The 21,927-nt window shown below is 40.5% G+C and overlaps 3 protein-coding genes across 8 annotated transcripts in view; 2 read left to right on the forward strand and 1 right to left on the reverse strand.

Moving 5' to 3' along the window:
• The window catches only part of eps8l2 (EPS8 signaling adaptor L2), a 36,209-nt gene extending 29,252 nt beyond the window's left edge, over positions 1-6,957 (forward strand). For all 3 annotated transcript variants that reach the window (XM_023819729.2, XM_072718301.1, XM_023819730.2), the window contains 9 exons: positions 604-752; positions 896-1,061; positions 1,301-1,335; positions 2,300-2,405; positions 2,870-3,001; positions 4,372-4,462; positions 4,661-4,844; positions 5,330-5,462; positions 5,628-6,957. In XM_023819729.2, coding sequence (XP_023675497.1) covers positions 604-752; positions 896-1,061; positions 1,301-1,335; positions 2,300-2,405; positions 2,870-3,001; positions 4,372-4,462; positions 4,661-4,844; positions 5,330-5,462; positions 5,628-5,705 — 1,074 coding nt within the window. In that variant the 3' untranslated portion in view covers positions 5,706-6,957. The remainder of the gene's footprint in view (positions 1-603; positions 753-895; positions 1,062-1,300; positions 1,336-2,299; positions 2,406-2,869; positions 3,002-4,371; positions 4,463-4,660; positions 4,845-5,329; positions 5,463-5,627) is intronic.
• Positions 6,958-7,764: 807 nt separating this feature from the next.
• polr2l (RNA polymerase II, I and III subunit L) lies at positions 7,765-11,056 on the forward strand. Of its 2 annotated transcripts, none has more exons than XM_072718305.1 (3): positions 7,765-7,837; positions 8,293-8,397; positions 10,815-11,056. In XM_072718305.1, exons 2-3 carry the CDS (start codon positions 8,303-8,305, stop codon positions 10,921-10,923), a joined length of 204 nt encoding a protein of 67 aa, XP_072574406.1. In that variant the 5' UTR covers positions 7,765-7,837; positions 8,293-8,302; the 3' UTR covers positions 10,924-11,056. The 2 variants fall into 2 exon arrangements, with proteins under 2 accessions (XP_072574406.1, XP_023675381.1); XM_023819613.2 differs by lacking the exon at positions 7,765-7,837 and adding an exon at positions 7,988-8,123.
• Positions 11,057-12,386: 1,330 nt separating this feature from the next.
• LOC111847968 (uncharacterized) lies at positions 12,387-17,756 on the reverse strand. 3 transcript variants are annotated; one of them, XM_072718302.1, is made up of 9 exons: positions 17,478-17,756; positions 16,677-16,961; positions 15,448-15,699; positions 15,127-15,237; positions 14,833-14,904; positions 14,261-14,332; positions 13,561-13,632; positions 13,249-13,323; positions 12,387-12,640 (listed from the first exon to the last, which is right to left on the reverse strand). In XM_072718302.1, the coding sequence occupies exons 1-9, from the start codon at positions 17,545-17,547 to the stop codon at positions 12,636-12,638; spliced, it is 1,014 nt and encodes a 337-aa protein (XP_072574403.1). In that variant the 5' UTR covers positions 17,548-17,756; the 3' UTR covers positions 12,387-12,635. The 3 variants fall into 3 exon arrangements, with proteins under 3 accessions (XP_072574403.1, XP_072574405.1, XP_072574404.1); XM_072718304.1 differs by lacking the exon at positions 16,677-16,961; XM_072718303.1 differs by lacking the exon at positions 14,261-14,332.
• Positions 17,757-21,927: the final 4,171 nt, after the last annotated feature.

The following is a 21,927-nucleotide window of genomic DNA, read 5'->3' on the forward strand; positions in this document are numbered from 1 at the left end:
CAACTTGGGCCTTGGGTCTTAGAACTTGTGAACAAAAAAAGGTTTTTTTTCCTCACGTAAAATGAACGAAACAGGACAGTAATGTACATTTAGCTACCGTTATATCTGTACTATAAATCATCGCTATTGTATGCATAGATTAAAAAGCACTTGAAAACAAATGAAGTGTAAGAAATGCGGCCATTAAGGATGCTGATAATGGATGAATAATATTTTCTTTCATACTGCCATTGGTAAATAGAATAATGTTAAATGCTCTATTCATCCAAGATTACAACTAACATTAGCTGGCTAAAATTATTGGGCGTGAGGTACAGTTATGCAGATACGCATTCATTAGCCTAGCTTAATCCAATGTTTGTGTTATTTCCTTAATTTTACATTAAACGTTTAATTGTTCCATTTAAAGTATTAAGTAGTGTAATTAAAAGATTAAAAGTATGTACTCTCATTTTCTTCACTAAAATGATTTTCAAGCAAACCTAGAAGACTTGACTTGGGCTTAAAGTGAAAGACTTCAGATTTGACTTGGACTTGCAAAAGAGGACTTGTGATCATCTCTGCAATTAGAGCATTTGGACTAGTACAGAGTTTGACTTCCAGGTGCTACAAAGCTGTGGGAGTCCAGATCTGGCCCGGTCCATTACCTCCCCTCACCTGTGCCGGGATACTGTTGAATTTCTGAGGGGACATCTTAGCCCCAAGGAAATGACTATCTTTGAGCTGCTGGGAGATTACTGGACCAGACCCAGGTGAGTGTGTGTGTAACTACTGAGATTTACTCTATATCTGTAAACAACTCATATCTACTTATGTCTATCTGCCAAAATCAACTAGGTAATTGATTGTCATGACAAAGGAGACAGGACTCATGTCAGTCATTTCTATATCTCAGAGCGGATTGGCCGAAAGATCAGCTTGCCCCTCCCTACTTTCCAAAGTTTCGCAATGGCTGGGAACCTCCTGCAGAGATTTTCCGGACCTCACCATGGGAAACAGAAGGCTTTGCCCAAGCTCTCCCGCCAGCCAATCAGTCAGTTTACAGGAAACCATCCGAGGAGGTACGTGTTGGGAAAACGATGGAAGAACTGAATGATCTTTCAGCTGTGCTGTTGGTCCAGGACCTGCAAAGGGCCCCCATCTACCAGCTCACCAAGCATCAATATACAAAAGCTGCAAATTTATTCATAAAACTCACATCAAGATTCTGTTATTAGTAGAAAATTGCAGCTGTGTAAAAACGTGCAACTTCATCATATTCTTTGGTCAGCAGTTAATAGATTCTCACGCTCTCTTTCAGTTTTATGGTTCACCGCCCTACAGCCCCTCGAACGGGTAGGTTAAGTGACCCTTCATTATATTATAATGAATATATTATAATGGGATATGATGTATTTACTCTGAAACTCTCATTATTCCTGTCCTGCTTGAGTCTCATCCTCAAATTGTGCTTCTGGGGCCTTGAAAGCAGGGGTGGACATACCATAAGGCCAGAGTAGGCAGCCGCCTGGGACCCCTGAAAACTAGGGGCCTCATGAAGACAGAATTTCCGGAAGTTACATTTAAGGATATAACATAATATGATCACTTAAATCAGGGGTCTCCAACTCCGGTCCTGGAGAGCTACTATCCAGTAGGTTTTCTATCCTACCTGGCTTCTGATGAGCCACACCTGTTCCTGGTATTTACCTGAGAACTAATGTGGCTCATCAGAAGCCGGGTAGGATAGAAAACCTACTGGATAGTAGCTCTCCAGGACCGGAGTTGGAGACCCCGGATTTGAATAATAGCAATATTTAAATTTTTAGCGACAATTTTCAGGATAATCAGAGTTGCCCCCTGTGCCAGCTGTAATGGACTATTCTACTTTGAAACTTCAAAACTACCCACTGGAGTCTACCGGTTGTTTACTGCCGAGCGAGCTGGCACACGGTAACAAGAAGAAAACGGACAAACATCGCACATCTCTTGTGTGATACTGTCTCACTAGAGTGATAGGCAACTTGTGAAGAGATGTGGAGAGAAAATAAACAAACATATGCAGAAATTCAAGACTTACAGTAGCAAAAGAGAGAACAGATAAACTTCTTAGATTTGACCGATCAATCCTCTGGCTTGATGCCCCCCCCCCCCCCATTCCTGGCATTATTGATACCTAATAGTAGAGCAATTACTAAAGCTATCAGAAAGTCATTGAGGAGTTAAACCTAAAAGATGGAAGTTCCCACTTTTTCGAAGACTGTCTGTCTCTAGACCTCCTTCTGCCTCAACAAAGACATGTCTTCCTGCTTCCTTCCAGGATGTATGACAGCACACTCCAGTCACGCAAATATGCCAAGATCCGCTACCACTTCGTGGCTCGCAACGCCAATGAGCTGTCGGTACTGCAGGACGAGGTGCTGGAGGTACAGACTGGGTGGGGCTTGGGGTGGGAGTGACAGGGACATGGTGTCTGTGGGTATGTTCATCTGTGAGTGTTATGCTGCATTCCAAGTTCGTAAATCAGAAATTCTGAGTTCCTATTTGAAAATTTGAACAGCGATAACCCCAGAAGTTGGAATTCCGACCTGTGAACTCGGAGGAATCTCACAACCCCAACCTCAGAGTTCAAGATGGCTGCACTTTTTATCAACTGAAGTGATTTTATGCTGTTTATTAGCACTTACGTCTTATTTGTATAAATCGGTTGTACACACAGTGCTGTCCAACCGCTATCTGTGGACGTGTTGCTGCTGTGTTTTTGGGTGCAAAATACCGCGTAATGTGTTATCAACTGATATTGCTGACAATGGCTAAAAGTTAACCAGGTGAGAACTGGGGTCTGTTGCAGAAAAGCAGGATCACGTCACTTTGCTTTGTCTTCCTTCAGGTGTTAGAGGATGACAAGCAGTGGTGGAAGCTCCGGAACCGCAGCGGCCAGTCGGGCTATGTGCCGTACAACATCCTGGACGTGGTGAAGCTGGAGGAGCCCCCCAGCATGTCAGAGCCCCTGTACAGCCAGGTAAACACACAGAACCACAGCCAGCTCTCCCAGGGATGCCTTTACTATCCAGATTCCACACTGTGCTCCCCAAATGTTGCAATCTCTGCTCTTATTAGGTTCTTACTATGTTCGGCCATTCATTGGACACGCCATTCAGCTGCACTTATGCCTAGTCGACTCCATGACAGCCATATATTTGCGATGTGCTGCTTCCCTCACTCGTACGTCGCTTTGGACAAAAGTGTCTGCTATATAAAATAAATGTGCACATCCATGAATATTATTAAACCGGTATTATACTACGGGACCGTTGAATGCTTGAATCTGATTGGCTGACGAACGTTCTGAGGTGTGCAATTATTTTCAGGGAAACGCACGGCGAACGTAGTTCCAGGCAGCTCTCTTGACCGCATTACAGTTCCATATCACTTCGCATAGTTAACTGTAATAACAGAAATTAGCATACAGTACCTATATATACAGCACACAGGACTAACAAAAACAACAACATGACAGACGATTTTCCGAAAGTAAATTTTAATATTTACGGTGAATATGAAACTTTAAACAACTGGGCTGCAGCAGTATTAGACAGTCCAGATGAAAAACAACATAAACGGAAGCGGACATCAAAGGCAGCCAGCAAAAACAAAAGACATAAAACGATCAGCGAAGAACAGCTAGACATACTCGAGGGAGAAAAACACCAAAAAAACAACAGCTAATGACGTTTTGGAACTAGCAAAAGAGTCGTTGGATGAGATGCGGAAGAAATAATCCTACTCACAATAGCGATTTAAGTAGAAAAACCGGACGAATCCCTTGAAATATATCATCTGATCAATGTCTTGAGGTGTGGCAACCGTAGTATAAGCGGAATAATTGACTCCGGGCCGTTGAATTATTAGAAAAATAATTCCGCATCACCACCTCGGGTGTGCATTATTTTTCTAATAATTCAACGGCCCGTCGTCAATTATTCCTTACTTAATTCATAACAGGCAACTTTGCTGCGATACGATAAATGATTCTTGTTACATACACTAAGCAGCTTCTCCATGATTCATCACAGAAATCTTCTGTATAAAGGCGCAAAGACTGGATGGAGAATAGAACCAGGTGACACGGAGGTGGGGGAAGGAAATGGGGACTTAATTTGTGGTGAAGCGTAGGGATGGGTTTAACAAAAGCAGAGAGGAGGAAGGAGAACAGAAGGAAGCCATTTCAGTGTCAGCAGAAAGGTGAAAAAAAGAAAAAAACAGGCACTGGATTGTAGCGGGAGCTCAGGCATGCTATCAGTATGATATCTGACAATCATCTTTTCCCCTGTAACAATCTGGATACATTTTCAAAGAAGACATAACCTCTCTCTCTTTCCCTGTAACTAGCCTGGCCAGTCTTACCGAGGCCCTGCATCCCCCAGCCCTATCGGTCTTGGGGACAGTTTTGACGCAGAGAGAAACCCCCGGGACAAAGTTGGTGAGGTCCCCTTTTGGTCCCTCCTTTCTGTTGATGTAACTTTGGAGAGCTTTCCAAGCGAAGAAGCAACGTAAGCTTCTAGGAACCATTTTGGTATCAGTAAATAGTGAGAAATAATATATAAGGAGAAATTAAATCTCACCCAGCTTGTGCTTGGGAATCTCATTTCCATATCTGGCCTTTGTCACGCGCTTCCAGCACGGAATCAGCAGATGAACGAGGTGAACGATGAGCTGCTGAAGAGGATCACCACCAACAAGACGCAGCCTGCAGCACGAAACTTCCGCGTCGAGCGACCTTCCAGCCACTCAGTGCCGCTGAACTTCGAGTCGCCCCCGGAACAGGTCACCACGTGGCTGAACGCCATGGGCTTCACCAAACCGTGAGTTACCAGCATGAGCGAGTGTGTGTGTGAGTTATGTCAATGTGAGAAAAACCTGTTATTTTGACTTTGTGGGGACCTTTTTTTCGGCCCTCAACTGCAATCAAAAAAATAAGAACGTTAAAAGTCTTGTATTTTGTTTAATTGCTTAATTGTTTGCGCTGGGTAGGGGTTAACGTTGTCATGTTGGGATTAGGGTTTTCCCCATCAAAATGAATGGACAGTCCCCAAAGTCCACAAAGATATGACTACAAATGTGCGTGTGTATGTGTGTGAGTCAGTCACACAAATGTTAAAAGCGTCTGACTCTTCAGATCTTTCCTGTTTGGTTTTGATAAAAGATTAATGATACATTAAAGTGTGAATAATAATGCGATTTCCGTTTCATTTCTCTGCCCACTCCGTCTCACTGATCGGCTGTCTGTGTCTCCTCCCGGTCTCCCTCTGTTCTTCCGTGTGCCCACTCCTCCTCCCTGGCCTGCCAGGACCGTGGACTGCCTGGGCATCCTTACCGGAGCCCAGCTCTTTTCCCTCAACAAGGAGGAGCTGAAGGCGGTCTGTGGGGATGAGGGCGCCAGGGTCTACAGCAAGATCACCGTGCAGAAAGCTCAGCTGGAGGTCTGTTCATTTTTGGGCACGCTGATTCTTTCCCACTATTAGCTAGTACAGATGCTTCTCCGTATTACTCAGAACCACAAATGGTGTGGAATAATGACCCTGTTGCACACACGTCTTATACATAAGTATAGGCTTCACTCCTAACTGAGGTCCTGTCTTTTACAGAAGAGCCGTGGGAGCTCTGAGCTCCAGGAGATCATGAAAAGGCAGCAAGAGAAAATTAACTCATCCGCCCAGAACTGAGGCTGGCCAATTACCCACAATGCTGCAGTCATTACATCATCATTACAATTGCATCATGGACCATCTTGCCCAAACCTCCACCTATCCACAAAATATTGTCTTTTATTTTTTCTTTTCCTCTTGGACCTCCACTCTTCCAGTTAGTTTTCTTTGCTGGATGCAGTTAGACACTAAAACATTGTGATATATTATGTTTTTAAATTGTATATTTATTTTATTTTTATTATTTGCATATTTCTCATTTTAATTTACATTATTTCCATTTCACACTTTGCCTGTCTTTTTGACATTTTAACATTCACTTTCTGTGTCTCTGGATTTGTATGTGAGATGTATGATGTGTGTATGATGTTGGTCCCTGTTGTGTCGCAGTGATTTTCTTGTGGGGTATCAATTACAACTGATTTAGGCTGCATCTGTACAAATAACCTTTTAAACACCGGGATATACATGTAAATATTACTGAATCACTTTGTAGGACATTTATATATAAATCATCACTGTCACATTCATAGATAAATTTACACATGTGGATATACCAGTGATGTTTCAGAGAGAACGGAGAGGTTTCTTATGTGAGTGGAAAACAGATATCAACAAGTGAAGACAAAACAAAATGACACAAATGGGAAAATAAAGTAGATGTCGAATAATATCATGATAAACTCATTAGCATCTGTGACATCAGACCCTGGTTCAGACTTTCTTTACTATGTTCGGATTACCCATAAAAAATCTGTACATCATGCAGATTTTTTAGAAGGGAAATGCCTTAAGATTTTCATTATAGTAACTTTAACCTTGTGGCTGGGTGCTGAAATGGAGCAGCCTGGTTTGAAGTCAGTTCAGTTTTGAAGACCCAGTTCTCTATCTCTGGAGAGTTCTGTGGGACAAGTGAGCAAATCTAGATATTTATTTCATTTGCCTTATCTCAGTTTCAGAGTAGGAAGTAAAAATACCTGTAAATTAGCTCAGCAATCATTAGTATAATTTCCCTGTCTGAAACCTCACAGAACATTGATGCTCTAGTTTAAGACTAAGTAGGACATAAACATGGTCTATATAGTGACTCTACCCTGTGATGCCCAATGATCCTTAGCTCCACTAGGGATGCATTGTATCTAGTTGGGGCATATGATGGCACATTAATATTGTTATCTTAAAATGGTCTTTAACAACGTCCTGAATCAAGTACTTAATGTATATAGGTGTCGTGGAGAATGGTGAATAAATACAAGCAGGGTTAACCTACCATTGTGTGGTCTTTGTTAATGTCGACATGTTAACAATGTTGTGCCATTTTCAGTGGGATATGATATAGGAGCTCTGGGCCGGTGACACACAGAACAGCTATGCATTGTGGGTGAAGGGGAAAGTATCAATGCCACTGTTAGGTTAGCATGTGGGACCAGAAAGAAAACACTGTAAGTGAAGTCATGCCAAGCAGATTAATGTTTTAAAATGAAGAACTAAAGATTGTTAATAGGACTGGCAAATGATTTTTTAAATTTTGATTAATCACATGCCTTGGTGAATGATCAGACATAGAATCATGTTATAATATATACAATCATGTTATAATACCTAGGCACCACATGGGCTTCAGTCAGCACTGGCACTGGGTACAGAACAGTGACAGTGGGTACAGAACAGTGACAGTGTATGGAACACATTAACAGTAGTAAAAGACTGGAAGGAAGGAGGATGACTCCACACTGATCACCATGATGAGCTGTGGCTAAAGAACTCATGGATCACACTCGTGAAACTGAATTCCTTTAGCATCAGAATCTGTTTCATTTTTACAACTTGATTAAAACGAACTTTGTCATTAATATTAATTAATATTAACGTTAACTAACAAATCAACGAAATCAACGAAAAAAGCTATGTAATTGAAGGTGTCATTTCATGATTCAGTTCACGTCACTTTAACACTGTAATTCACCACAGGACAATAAACTCGACCACAAAGTCCTATGTTGCTGAATTACATACTTAACGTTTACAACTTAAATATGTACACATGCGCCAACTATCCCTACGTCACTTGGAAACAAACGAAACGCAAAAAAATATGAATTTTGAACATCTGGAGCCACCATATCTTGCGGAGATTTCAAAACAGACGGGTGAGTGTGATTTTATTGATAATATTTAAGATTGTTTAATTTTCATAGTTTTAAATAATTAGGATGCTCATAATTTAAAACTATTTGAAATTAAAAGCATGATAGTGTCTTTTAAGTCATCAATTTTAAGTTAATACAAAATCTCGTCATCTTGGTGCGTACCCGCCGTGTTACGTATCTTGGTACTAACCGGAAGTTTACGGCAGTGTGTTTGGCGAGGAAAGCGATTAACGTTGGTTGTTGAATATATTGTCTTGTACCTTTTTACACAAGGCGATACATATCCGTAAGTAGTTGGTTTTTTATTATGTGATATTTTTACCTTTATTAACTGGTGTAGCTTCCTGGCGTTTTATAAGAAGTTATCCCTGTAGTTTAATGACGTTTAGCTGAAAATGCTTCGCGTGGCTGTGCCGTGTGTCTCACCGTGTGCCGTTTGTCTTCCTATGTGTTAGGGACGGCGCGATGATTATCCCTGTGCGCTGCTTCACTTGTGGAAAAATCGTGGGAAACAAATGGGAGGCTTATCTTGGCTTATTACAGGCCGAGTACACCGAAGGGTAAGAGACATTGTAGGTTATTTGCTGTGGGAAACAGCATGCCTCCCCCGAAGCAAATGCAGTGTAGCCCCAAACAGCAGTATTAGTCTTTTTGTCGCTGATATTCATTAGCGCGTAACTATTTTGTTACCATTGAATTAAATGCACAGCGGAAACTAACGTGGCATGTACATTATTTTAAATATATCAATGAATGGCGCATATAAATTTCTTAATCACGAATATTTGTTTGCAAATCTAGGTACAAACTTTAGTCCTCCAGTGACGTATTCCTGAGTTAAGTTTTGATATCACAGCGCCATGGAAATGATGAAGAATGAGTGAAATTGTCTGGCAACATATCCGAGATCAGTATGACAAATCCAACAGACTTGCTCTAATAGGCTATTTTCTCTCCAGTGCTGGCGTGATATTAAGCTAAACTGAACTTGTGATATTCCACTACGCACTCAACAACCGGGTGGTCACTTTGGCGGTGCTGATCATACCGCTTGATACAGTTAGTCATAATCGGCAGTTTGGGAACATTTTGGTTTCCCAAACTGCCGATTATGATTAACTCTAACCAGTATTATCCGTGATCAACTCTCAGCCACAATTAGCCATAATGTTTTTGTGTTTAACATCTGCTTGTGAATGTAGATTTCACCCCGTGTCAGTAAATGTTTGTACATAAATTTGTTCTGCCAGGCAAGGAAGACGTCCATAAAAAGGACGCAATTGATCGGTCGTATTTTGGCTTCAGCTAGCACTATACTGAAATCGGGTTAAGTCAAATGTGAACTTAGAAAACGATTTCTGTGAGATAGGGTAACACAAGTAACATGTTCCATCACTCAAAGTACAACCATTTATTTTATTTTTTTTTAATATTTGCGATACAAGTATAATTGGGTCTAGGGCTGTTCCATGAAACGGGATTTCTTGCTTAGCCATATAACCGGATTTAAGGTAGTAAATGGTAGTCAGTTTAGCCCAGACTATCTTAAATTCAAGAAGTTATTTGGCTAAGCAAGAAATCCTGCTTTGTGGAATACCCACCTGGATGGTGGCTAACATGCCACACACACACACAGCATGCAGCATCATTTGGCCCACTTAGTGTTTTTGGCAGAAGGGAATATGTGAAAGCTGGGGAAAAAAAAACAATATACAGATATTCCACTAAACACTCAAGACTGATGGGGGCTTTGGCAGTGCTGACCATTGTTTTTCAGTCTGGAAGAAGATTGTTCAGTCTAATTTAATTATGATTTAAGAACATGTCATCTAAAATCACTGGTCCTCAAACTTCTTGCACTGCATACCACCTTGGAAAATATATACCCCTTCTGGTGTACCAGTGGCAAAGATTTTGTTGAGGGTGGAGGGTGATGGCAGTAAGATTTAACCACGTCCCACCTGATTGACGTATACATACACTGACACCTTCACGCCTCAAATTTTGAGAACCGCTGGTCTAAAGTAACCAAAGTTAACACAAGCATTAAAGATGCTGTTAGACGTGTACAAGGGTATAAAAGCCATGTGTTTGGTTTTTTAATCGCCAGTCAGTCACTCTCAGACAGTAACACCAGGGGTCTGTTTCACAAAGCAGGATTTCTTCCTTGTCAGATTTAAGGTAGTCTGGGATAAATGGAATTTATTCCATTCCATTTACCTTCAGCCCAGTCTGCTCAAATATTTCACGTTCTAGTTTTCTTAAAATTTTCATTGATTGTTTGTACTAGTGCTCTATTTATCTCCATGAATAATGGCCTATAAAGAGATATTAAGTAGTCCCTGCTTTAATGGTTAAGTAACGGACAATGCACAAGGAGCCATACATTATCAGGGTTGCCAATTCTCACACATCTGGCGTGACACACTTCCAGACTCTCACGGTCGTGCAAGAAATCTTGCACCAAATCTTTAGTATTCTGTTATAAACCTGAAGTAAGCTACATCAAAAACTTTGGGGTAGTTTGCAAACCCTGCAGACTATTTTCATTGTAATAAAACTGTTACATGCATGTAAACGTGTGTGCAGACTTGAGTCTCACGCCAGCCAGCTGAGCAAAGTTGACCACCCAACACAAAGTGGTTTGTACCATTGCATATTGGTACTTGAAGACATTATTTTCACGTTTAGTAAGCAAAAACATTTATTAGTAGAACTACAATTTAGACTTGGTATGGCGAATGCGTACTTGTGTACCAGTTATGTGCATCCCTGATTACACATTTTTAAATGCACCTCTGAAGCAAAGATATGCATAATTGTATATCAGTTTACCTTTTATGTGCCTTGTGGTATTCAGCAGCATTATGGGTATTTAGTGTTTACCCTTTATTAAACCCGGACTTGCATGCCATCTCATCTGGGCCTCTCCCATTTATTGTGGTATGTTAATGTGTTCTCTCCTGCTTCTTGGCAGTGACGCCCTGGATGCCCTGGGCTTAAAGAGGTACTGCTGTCGCAGGATGCTGCTGTCACATGTGGACCTCATTGAGAAACTGCTCAACTATGCCCCCTTGGAGAAGTGAGGAACCCTGGGGGCCTCCTGGTGTCCTTGGGGGCGTCACACCCATTAGTGCACCATGGGACACCTGCTGTAAATGTAATCCTGCTTCCCATTTATCTGTACAGTTTGTAATGATTAAATAAGGTTTTCAGAAATGTGTCTTTCAAACGTTTTGTAGAACTTACTGTAAAAGGCAGCTTTTTGTGGGTGTGATGAAATGTAGTGTTAAGTAAAGCCAGTTTCTAAATGGGGGGGGGGGAGGAGTGGCATCACCCAGTGTAATGAAGTTAAAGTATGATGGGGAGTGTTTGCAGCTAGTCCGGATGTGGCGCTGCAGTGGGAGGGGATGTGGCGCTGCTGCAGTGGACGGGGATGTGGCGCTGCTGCAGTGGACGGGGATGTGGCGCTGCTGCAGTGGACGGGCATCCTGGACACAGTGTCCCCTGCCTCAGGCCCTGTGTTTCCTGGGATCTCCATGACCCTGTAGAGGTTATGCTGTTCTTCGAACACTGATGGATATACCTTCTGTGTTGCATCACTATAGATGTAGGATGAATGTCTACTGCCTTCAGCCAGCAAAAAATAGGCCAGTTTCTATAAATGAATGCCAAGGTAAATGTAATTTTAATAGGCATTTATTTATATATGTTTCAAGCAAGATACATTTACCTGTATACCATACATTTTTTTCCTTTGCAAAAGAATAAATCATAAGTAAAAATAACTAATTCCAAATGTAAATACAGTTACCAAGGCAGTTTAAGCAGTACAGAGCATTTTGGCATCTGTCAGTGGATTAGGGTTTGGACCCATTGAGAGAGAGAGAGGCCAGCTGAGGCCGATGGAGCCGGTTCTTTTGCAGGCAATAAAAGACTAATACAGCTCTGGAAAAAATTGAGACTGCAGCACAATTTTTTGTTTCACTCATTTCTCAATTTGTGGGTGTGCGTCTGAATAAATAATATTTTTTTGCAAACTGCAGCCTGATTCTTCAGTTTCTCATTAATTAAAAGCTTCTTTCTTGCTTTATGGGACTTCAGTCCTCCTCCTAGGAGCCAGATACGAACTGTCCTAGCTGTGCACTTCACACCTGCACTTAATGTTTCCCATTCCTTTTGAAGGTGTCACCCATCTGATTCGTTATAGACTGTCGGATAAGTTGATCGTCATCTCTGGAATTAGAGTCACGTTGTGCCCCCTACCTGGATTGATTCTGGTCGTTCCCAGTGTCTGCTGCTTCACTTTGTTCTTGTGTACTGCTGTCTTCGAAATTTTGAGTGTGCAGGCAACCTGCATTGTAGTTCTCTGCCAGCAGAACCAGGACTAAACCAGTATTTAAAAATGTATAAAATAAAAAATAAGGAGCGGCCTCAATTTTTCCCAGAGCTCTGTCATGGCTGACACTATAACTGCTAGTAGTATAACATTGTAGAGGCATAAATCAACTCCGGAAACATGCACTTCCTGTGCACTTGTGAGAAGTCTTGCAAGAATTGTGTGAAAATATATCAGACAGTTTCAAAGTTCTAGGAAAAAGTCCCTTCATGGAGTAATACGGTCCACCTGGCCTCCCAAATATAGCCAAAGTCTGTCATTCGTAATGCACTATTTCTCGTGCTTGTATATCACTTTGGAGAGTAGTGTCTTCTAAATAAATGTGAATATAAGCTGCAGCAGCCTTGCAGAGAGGGACCCATGCAGAAAATGCCTTTGGTCTGGTGTTAAAGGAAGTGGTCACACTACAAAAAACAAAAAAAACAGCCTTCAATGATAAAAAAAAAAAAATTCAAAAAGCAACAGTTAAGTTCATCGCTTTAGAATTTAAGTTGGTACATATTCTTGCTGATTTCTGTGCTGCCAGTTTGTCAGAACTTTCTTTGAACCCCGAGTGTCACAAGTATTCTGGCTGACATCAGTAGAAAGGGGAAGCTGCTGAGCAGATTATAGAGATCCTCCTCTGTTTTTATTCTGGTCCTCTAACCGCACAAAGGTTAGATGTATTAATAAGCCATTAAGTAAGGTGGATTTTTACTTAGTTATGTAGAATATTTGAAATCTGAAACTAATGAGAACTAAAATGCACTGCGAAATTACCAGCATCAGTAACATACCCCATTATTGCCATAAAATTCTTATTTGTGTTGAACTGTTTACGGTCAACGTTTACTACCTATAAGGTGGGTGGGGGGGGGGGGCACTCAATTCTACAGTCTGGACAGCAGGAATAACTAGCATAACAGAGGGATAATACAAGTATAAAATAGGAAGCTAATTTATCTCAGTTTCATGACAATTTCTCTTACGGCACAAAAAAACAATTTTTGTAGCAAAACTGTTTGTTTCTCACCTGTGACAGCAGAGCACTGATGGTTCTGAACTTGAGAGCCCTTCACGGTGTCATCCACAGAACTCACATCCGCTCCTGTGTCAAAATATAGTGTGTTAAAGAATTTGGTTCCGTCAAAATCTGTACTGGGTAATCAGAGCTTCTCAAAATGCTGTCAGGACAGATTGCAAAGCACTAGCTTCTGGAGATCGCCAGTTGTCCTGCACTTTTATAATAAGAAGCTAATTGCTAAAGGCTCTTTGCTGCATTCCTGCTTCTGTGTTGTGGCACACAAAATAAGAACATAAATTTCGTAGCAGAACTGTTCCTCACCTGTGACACCAGACTGATAATGCTTTTGAACACGGAGCTCCTTTGTATTTTCATAGATAATGTTCATAGCTTCTGCACAACAAAAATTAGAACAAAAACATCAGAATCAGAATCAGAATTGCTTTATTTAACGAAGTATACTTCACATACAAGGAATTTGTCGTGGTGTGAGCACACGTGATTGAGAAATACATAAAAACAAAGTTAAGAGATAAACAAATATACCTATACATATACATACTGTATACATACTTACATATACACTTGTGCACCCAAATATACATACACATTCACATCCATACACTCACATACATACAAACATACAAAAAAAAAACAGTCAGATAGTCCCAAGAACACATTATCAATCAGTAAGCATCAACATTTTGAGACGATCGCTTCCAAGGCCAATGACAAAAATCATGGAGCAATTAGTCTTCATATATTCTGGAGACAATATTTAAATGATGACATCGGCATGGTTAACCAATCATTTGGCACTGTGTGCTCTGCCAGCAACATAAACAGAGGCGCAAGTATGTGTGTGCATTTTGAAGGCCTTACTGCAGCCTCCATTTTTAGTTCATAGTTAATATACCCTCAGGAGGATATGTATATATACACACATATATACACACATGCAAAATAGTAAATATGATGCACAAAATAAGATCACAAATTTCGTAGCAGAACTGTTCCTCACCTGTGACACCAGACTGATAATGCTTTTGAACACGGAGCTCCTTTGTATTTTCATAGATAATGTTCATAGCTTCTGCACAACAAAAATTAGAACAAAAACATCAGAATCAGAATCGCTTTATTTCACCAAGTATACTTCACATACAAGGAATTTGTCGTGGTGTGGGCGCACGTGATTGAGAAATACATAAAAACAAAGTTAAGAGATAAAAAAATATACCTATACATATACATACTGTATACATATATATATATATATATATAAACAGATTCATACGTACGCATACATACACACGTACATATATATACATACTTACAAATACATATACACTTGTGCACCCAAATATACATACACATTCACATCCATACACTCACATACATACATACAAACATACTAAAAACACAGTCAGATAGTCCCAAAAACACATTATCAATCAGTAAGCATCAACATTTTGAGATGATCGCTTCCAAGGCCAATGACAAAAATCATGGAGCAATTAGTCTTCACATGCTAAATAGTAAATATGATGCACAAAATAAGATCACAAATTTCGTAGCAGAACTGTTCCTCACCTGTGACACCAGACTGATAATGCTCTTGAACACGGAGCTCCTTTGTATTTTCATAGATAATGTTCATAGCTTCTGCACAACAAAAATTAGAACAGTTTCTCACCTCCGACACCAGAATCAAAATGGTTCTGAACACCGAGCTCCTGTATATTTTCATAGATAATGTCCACGGCTTCTGCAGAACCAAAATTAGAACAAAAACATGCACAGCTGAATGGCATCAGCACATGATGACTTGCATCCTGTAAGCACCAAATCCCCAGCACATCATATTTATGACGTTTAAATTTTCACCTGTGCGCCTTAACACTCTGCAGTATCGGGAAACACCAGTGATGACCAGGACGGCAAATGCCAGGACAAAAACCGCAAGAATCAAAATCCAGCTTTTTCCTTGCAGAGAATCTAAGACATATAGATACCATAAATCCACAAGACACATCATCTTACAAAAAACTGACAGAAGTCCACATTCTCAGATAACCCCCAAACTTAGAACTGCAAATCATATCTGTTAAGACATACGCTCTTAAATAAACCAGCTACAAATGCTAGATTAAATTTCACAAAACAATTGCGACCAGCTCCAAAGAAATAGGGCCTTAGTTTACTCACTTTGGGGAAACAGGTCTTTCTCAGAGATAGACTCACTCGTTGCCTCATTCAAAGGATTACTCCATATGCAGGTGTAGGTTTTATTCAGGTGATCACTCTTCCAAACAGTCAGCACTCTTTCACCGCTGCTTTCCTTATCATTTTCCTTCCAGAGGAGCTTCCAGGAAGTGTGTTTGGCATCCTTGCCATCACAGGACAAGGTACAGGCTGTCTCGTTACACGTGTAAGTGATGCTGGGTTTGGGGACTGGTGCTACGAAGGAGGAGGACACAAATGAAGTACAGATCAGAAAGGTCACTAAAATGACTGCCTGTCCTCCATATTGTTTACACATTTAGTAGTAATTCCACAGTGACAAAAGGGAACTAAACAGAACTGGATCGGTCATCTTCTGTGTAGTAAATCAGGATTAAACAAAATCCAAATATTTCAGTAACTGATTGATTTCACATTATATTAGCTTTCAGTCTTTAATTGGTGGAGACAGTCTGTAAAGGAAAGTCTGACATAAAAATAAAGACCAGCAATGGAATTACTAACTGGAATAACTCATTTAACCAGAACTAATATTTAGTCATGCAAAGTAAAAGTTAAAAAAGTACCTGGTATAAAAACAATGACATTTCATCAGGATTTATGGAGTGAGAAGAGTAATTGGTTACATTTCTTATGAACAAAGACTTAGGTTTGGCTTTGTCAGCCCCAAACCCCCTGCCCCCTAAACACACTCAGCACTCCCATAGTTGGGTAAGGTCATACCCCCACAGTCCATACCCAAATCTACACCCCTGCTCATGTAGTCCATCTCTTAACTGTGGGTTAACTGATTTCCTTGTCCAGTTCACTTTTCTCAGTTGTGGTATCAAAGTAGAAGGATTCTAGAAGGTTTCAACCACTGAGGAAACTCAGTGTATAATATATTGCTTTATATTACACACTATTTAAAAATTACTGGATGTTATCAGATCTCCTACAAGTCATTGTTCCAAAATTGTACATTTATTTCAACAGTTTCCGATTTAACCCCAGGCATTTTTTGGAAACATCAGAGCACAGGGAAAGACATATTTCTTAAAAAAGAAAAATACAAAAACAAAAAGGTTTAAAACTACCGAGAAATAAAAACGAAAGAGGTGATCTTCAGTTTTATACAGCTAGTCTCATATGATTCGCTGCAATTTTATACAAGCAAGTTTTTTTTAAATAAAGAAGAATAAAATATTACTTACAGAGTACAGTTAGCTGAAAATGTATTGGAAGTCCTGTTTCATTTATTTCAACGGAATAATTCTTGTTATCATCCGCCATTAGTAATTTAATTGTTAGCACCCCAGTGATGTTATTCAGTTCACATTTGTGTTCACACATCTTATAATAATCCACCTGAGTATCAGGACCGTCCCATTCCGCTGCCTTGTGTGGACCAGACTTCCAAGTGATGCTCAAGATTTGTTTACGGCCCACTTTGGGATCTAGTTTAGCTTGCCCTCCTAGGGGCGAAAAGACCTCTTCACCTGGGAAGACCAAACCAACAACATCGTATAGTTTGATCAGCTGCTCTCACGCATCTCCTCAGTAAGCAATGCATAATGTCTTAGTCACATATAGTGTCAAATATTGTTTTTGTTAATGTTATTCAGATACATATACAGAGAGATGGGCAAAAATACATCAAAATGTACTTTGATACAAAATACCTTATTTGTAGGTGTATCAAAGTAAACTACAAAATACAGCCACCAAGCAAAGTATCAACATAAGCTACAGTATTTCGTATTTTTAAAAAAATACCTGTTCCTTCACAAGCACACTGACTCAATTGGCCAAGCATAACAGCGAGAGTTTTTCACTTCATAGTAATTAAGACACAATACAATTGTGAAAATTGTGAAGCGCGAGTTACGCCAGACGCGTGAAAACCCTGATAACAAAGAAGTACATCAATCCATCTATACACAGTATGCAGTGACCCATCTGCATGTGTTTACCGAAGGAGAAAATCGATGTCGACGGAGGAAATCTGTTCTTACCTGCGCACTCATCTCTGAAAAGTCCAAACACTAAAATCAGTTTTGTCACATTTATTCTATATAGTATCATTAGCAATAGGAGAGCCGGTATTTTACCGCGGTCCCAAACCTTTGTTATTATGATCCTGAACCCCCAGCGACTCTTCTGAATTCTCTCGGCGTAAATTGAAAACTCCGGAGAGTTTTACGTTTACCGAGACCCTGTCGGTAATATCACGCCTTTACTGGCAAGATTTTCACAGTCGATTTACACATGACTAAAGAATCCGCATTCGTGGGTGGGGGTGAGCAACGATGTGTACAGCTGTTACAGGAACCGATAGTAAATGTCTCGCTAAAATTTTCTCACTTCGATTTCCTCTTGTTATACCTATATAAGCCTAAGTCTTACAAAAGTGTGAACTGCTATATGCTCTTTACTTTCTAGAGCTCATTGGAGAATGAATATAATTAGCGAGATCTATTTTAATTACTATGTAAATTTAAACATTTACAAAACCCTGACTACTTCCGTTTAAGATGCCAGTAATACCACGTCTTTCCTAAAATTGTCTAATGAGTTGATAAATGTTTACTTTTTGGGTGATTTCATTAAAGTCATGCTGTCAGCTCATTAAGTAAATCACCAAGGAGAGAACAGCATGTTCATCTAGAGGTAGCCTCACAATTAATAAAATGAACTTAATAGAACAGGTGTTCTACTTCTTCATCTGTAAACAGCCAGCTGTTCTCTGTCATTATGTGGTATTATTACTGCCAGGAACATTAAGATGAATAGTTGACAATGTACAGGCCATGCAAGGCGTCCCCAGCCTTATACACCGGGCTTCCTGGGTCCAGCCCCAGCCTGACTGTAAGTGACATGACCCTGTACCGGATGGGAGGAGTAACAGCATAGTAGGGTGCCTCATGGGGGGAACTCGCTGGGTGTGAATCATGCCCCAGTCTCTGTCTCAGTCTCTCAGTCTCTCTCTCTGTGTGGGGGGGGGGGGGGCTTATGTATATATTACACTGTGTGTGTAAATGTCCCCACAATGTGATAAAAAAAAACCTGTCATTTGGACATTTTTTTGGTCCCCACAGCAGGAAACTCAATTTTATATAAAAATAAATCCGTGTCCTCAATCAAAAAACTAAAAATGCCAAAAAGTCTCATATTTTGTTTGGTTACTTATGGTTAGGGTTGTCATGTTGGGATTAGAGTTTTCCCCATAGAAATCAAAGATATAATTACAAACCTGTGTGTGTGTGTGTGTATGTTCTTTGTTATGTGTAGATGTTTTCCCAGTTTTCTTTCAACACTTATGTGAATTGCTATCTGTAAACTGCCCATGTTGTGTTAATGTGTGTGCCCTGTGATGGACTGTCCTGTGTGGTCCAGGCTCATTGCAGAAGATGTATGGAATACATAGAAATGCGTCATAATATCAAACCTCCATCGACAGTCTAGAATGTAACAGATGAAGAGGAGCCTTTCTGTCAGTATCTGTTCCTAAAAAGCCAAGTCACAGGAACACCTAAACTTCACCTCACCCACGCATCGCGGTAAACTTCCCCATCCCGCTGTTTTTGCAGACTGTTCCATTGGAATAGCTTTCCTTGGTATTACTGCATGCACTGTGCTTTGCTTTTTCTGATGTTCTTTTTCCGCGCTATTTTTTTGTAGCTCTTTTTGCAACACTGTGCTATCGTGCAGTTGTTACTGGTCACTCACTGGAAGCTTAGCCCAGCATCAATTGTACGTAAGTTGACTCCTTAACAGCGGTATGTTTGCGATGTATTATGTGCCACTTCTTTTGTTACTTTGGACACTAGTGCCTGATGAATAAATAAATAAATAAATGTAAGTGGGAGGTGCACATAATGTTAGCAACATGCTTCACCAGAAGAGGGCGCTATAAATCGATAATTTTGACAGACATTTTCTCAAATATAGTATAGCTATTTCTGCAAATATTGTAAATTGTTGCCAAGGAGGAAATCAGTGGGTTCAGAATGAAATGGAGGGTTAAAGTGCATATTTATGTGGAGCTATAATGCTTACCACAGTGGTATAATGTTCCACTGAGAAGTGTCAGGCACCAAAAAAACTTAATTATTAATTAAGACGCCATTCTGCAAACATAGCTGATTCAGGCCCATGAAACCCTCTTTTCTGTTTCATTGTGTGATTACCCCTTTGTCGCTGTGTTTTTGTGCTTATTGACTTCGCTAAAAGTCTAACTCCTCGTCTCTCTCAGCTCTGCTCTCTTAATATTCATTGTGAAGACTTCCCTGTAAATTGTACTAATCCCCCAGACCTTCATCATCAGACTTCCTCCACTGTCTTCCCTTGCTCTGCCTCTTCCTGTGATGCTTTTTCCTCTTCACTTTGTGTCATGTCGTTCAGCCTGTGGAACTTTAAGCTAGTGTTTGTCATTAAACCTTTATAGAGAGCTAGTATGACAAGGCGGCTAAGCTGCCTGAGGTAACGTGTTGCTCAGGGCTTTTTGACGAGGGCAGTCTGGGCTTGAGAGGTGACGGCAGCAAAAGTGATGATCGGGAAAGTCCAAGGAGGAGGGTCTTTCTGACCCCAGGTATAATTTTATTAAACAATTTTCTAACAGGTTAATAAATGGTTTTAAAATAAAATGGAAAAAAATCACAATTAACCAATGCCAAAAAATGCCTTACTCTGTTCATTATACATATAGCATTTAAACAGATATTTGCGGTAATTCTACGAAAAGATTCATTCCATCCCATTCGCATGTCTCAGTGTCAGACAGGCGTGGACTGGCTACCATTTACGAACATCATGATTTATTTTCTATTTTATGGATAGATTGGATGTCGATACTGTAATCCCAGAAGCGGCATCACATGTAGTCATTGCAGACGACTGAAAATCCCTTTCACTGCTCCCTCTCATTCCAGTTAAAATGCTTCATGGCACGTGACTCATAACTCAAAACGATAGTTATGGCCAGTTAGTGATGCGAGAGGCAGATGCACTGTAAACAGGGTGCTTTGTCCATACAGCAGGAGTGTCATGGCTGAAAAACTCCAGAAAAGTCCACACCACTGCACTCTCCAGTTAGCACACCCCATTAAGCCAGATTAATGACTGGCTACTTGAATGCTTAAATGGATCTGCCTGTTATTCTACCCTAAGCTTATTTACTTTCCTTCCCACTAGTCTATCCAAACCATTTATATTTAATAGTTTCTAAGGCACAATCTGCAAAACATTAGTTCTAGTAAAGTTAACAGTTTAGAATCTAGATTTGCAACCTTTATGAACGATGGCTTAATAGCTTTCCTACTTTTTGAAATGTCACTTGATTAGTTTTATATCCACAACCACGTTTTGTGTGGTAAAATGAATGATGTAAATAATGAGTACATTTCTGTAAGTCTCAATGGCTTCTCAGATAACAAAAAGCAAAGTTGTAGAGATAGTATTCCACAACCTCATTAGTGGGATAACTTTCCTAAATATTCTGCCGGTCAGGTTTGTTTTAACGATTATTTTGCTCCTAAAGGATTTATTATTATTTTTTTCCATGTGTATAGGCTATTCAGTCAGTCAGTATGGTTACCTAGCTCTCCGACCATCTTCTACAGCGCTCATTCCTTACAGTGTGGGGGTGCAGGCCTGGATTCTGGGGCTGCATAATGCAGAGGGCAGGACGCACCCCCACTTGGGATGCAAGCCGACCACGAGGCAAACACACACTCAGTGACACACTGTGGGCAATTTAGCAATACAATCCAAATAGCTGCATGTTTTCGATGGCCAAAGGAAACCAGAGTATTACAGGTCATCCAGTTATGAAACACCCCCTATAACTGAAATAATTTGAGCCAAACTAGTTAAGATGATAGAGCATTATTTAATCGTTAATCTATATTTTCTTGGTTCCTCGTTTTTCTCTTGAAGTAATTTCTCTGCATGTGTGTCACACTGTCACCTGAAGCTCCTTTGCATTCCTGCCCACTTTCCCGCTTCCTCCAAATGTGCTGAGGCTGCAGCCACTTCTGCCTCTGAGGAAGCTGGGACAGGGGGTGTCACCCTCCACAGACAGCCCACCCTTTTGCACCACGTAACCATAGTCATCAGAACACTGAGAATTGTTCTTTACTACTCACAAACAATTCGCTTGGCCCTTCACTTCTGAACCAGTGTCCAGTTACCTCTCCTCTGGCCTTCCTTCATGTGCTGCTGAATCTCTTTAGACTCACGCCAGCCTGCACTTTCCCACTCTGTCTCCACTGCTTACAGCTGCATCCAGAACCTTCCATGAACCAAAAGGCTGAAGGCAACAGTATCTACAGGATGTTAGCAGCCACTGCACCTATAGGAGTCTATGATCAGTGCTGACTGAGCATCCAATGGCACCTGCCACCAAGAACCACACAGTGGAAGTGATTCTGATAAAAATTCAGAGCTGATTTTACTATTATAGAG

Source organism: Paramormyrops kingsleyae, chromosome 11 (genome assembly GCF_048594095.1).
Source record: "Paramormyrops kingsleyae isolate MSU_618 chromosome 11, PKINGS_0.4, whole genome shotgun sequence".
NCBI lineage: Eukaryota > Metazoa > Chordata > Actinopteri > Osteoglossiformes > Mormyridae > Paramormyrops > Paramormyrops kingsleyae.

What these genes read in the sequence shown, in the direction of transcription:
- polr2l (XM_072718305.1), top strand. Translation starts at nt 8,303, where the DNA reads ATGATTATCCCTGTGCGCTGCTTCACTTGTGGAAAAATCGTGGGAAAC. An exon ending in CAGGCCGAGTACACCGAAGG is followed by an intron (nt 8,398 to 10,814) that starts GTAAGAGACATT and finishes GCTTCTTGGCAG; the next exon opens with TGACGCCCTGGATGCCCTGG.
- LOC111847968 (XM_072718302.1), bottom strand. Translation starts at nt 17,547, where the DNA reads ATGATACTATATAGAATAAATGTGACAAAACTGATTTTAGTGTTTGGA. An exon ending in GAAAGACCTGTTTCCCCAAA is followed by an intron (nt 15,238 to 15,447) that starts GTGAGTAAACTA and finishes TATATGTCTTAG; the next exon opens with ATTCTCTGCAAGGAAAAAGC. An exon ending in TTATCAGTCTGGTGTCACAG is followed by an intron (nt 13,633 to 14,260) that starts GTGAGGAACAGT and finishes TTTGTTGTGCAG; the next exon opens with AAGCTATGAACATTATCTAT.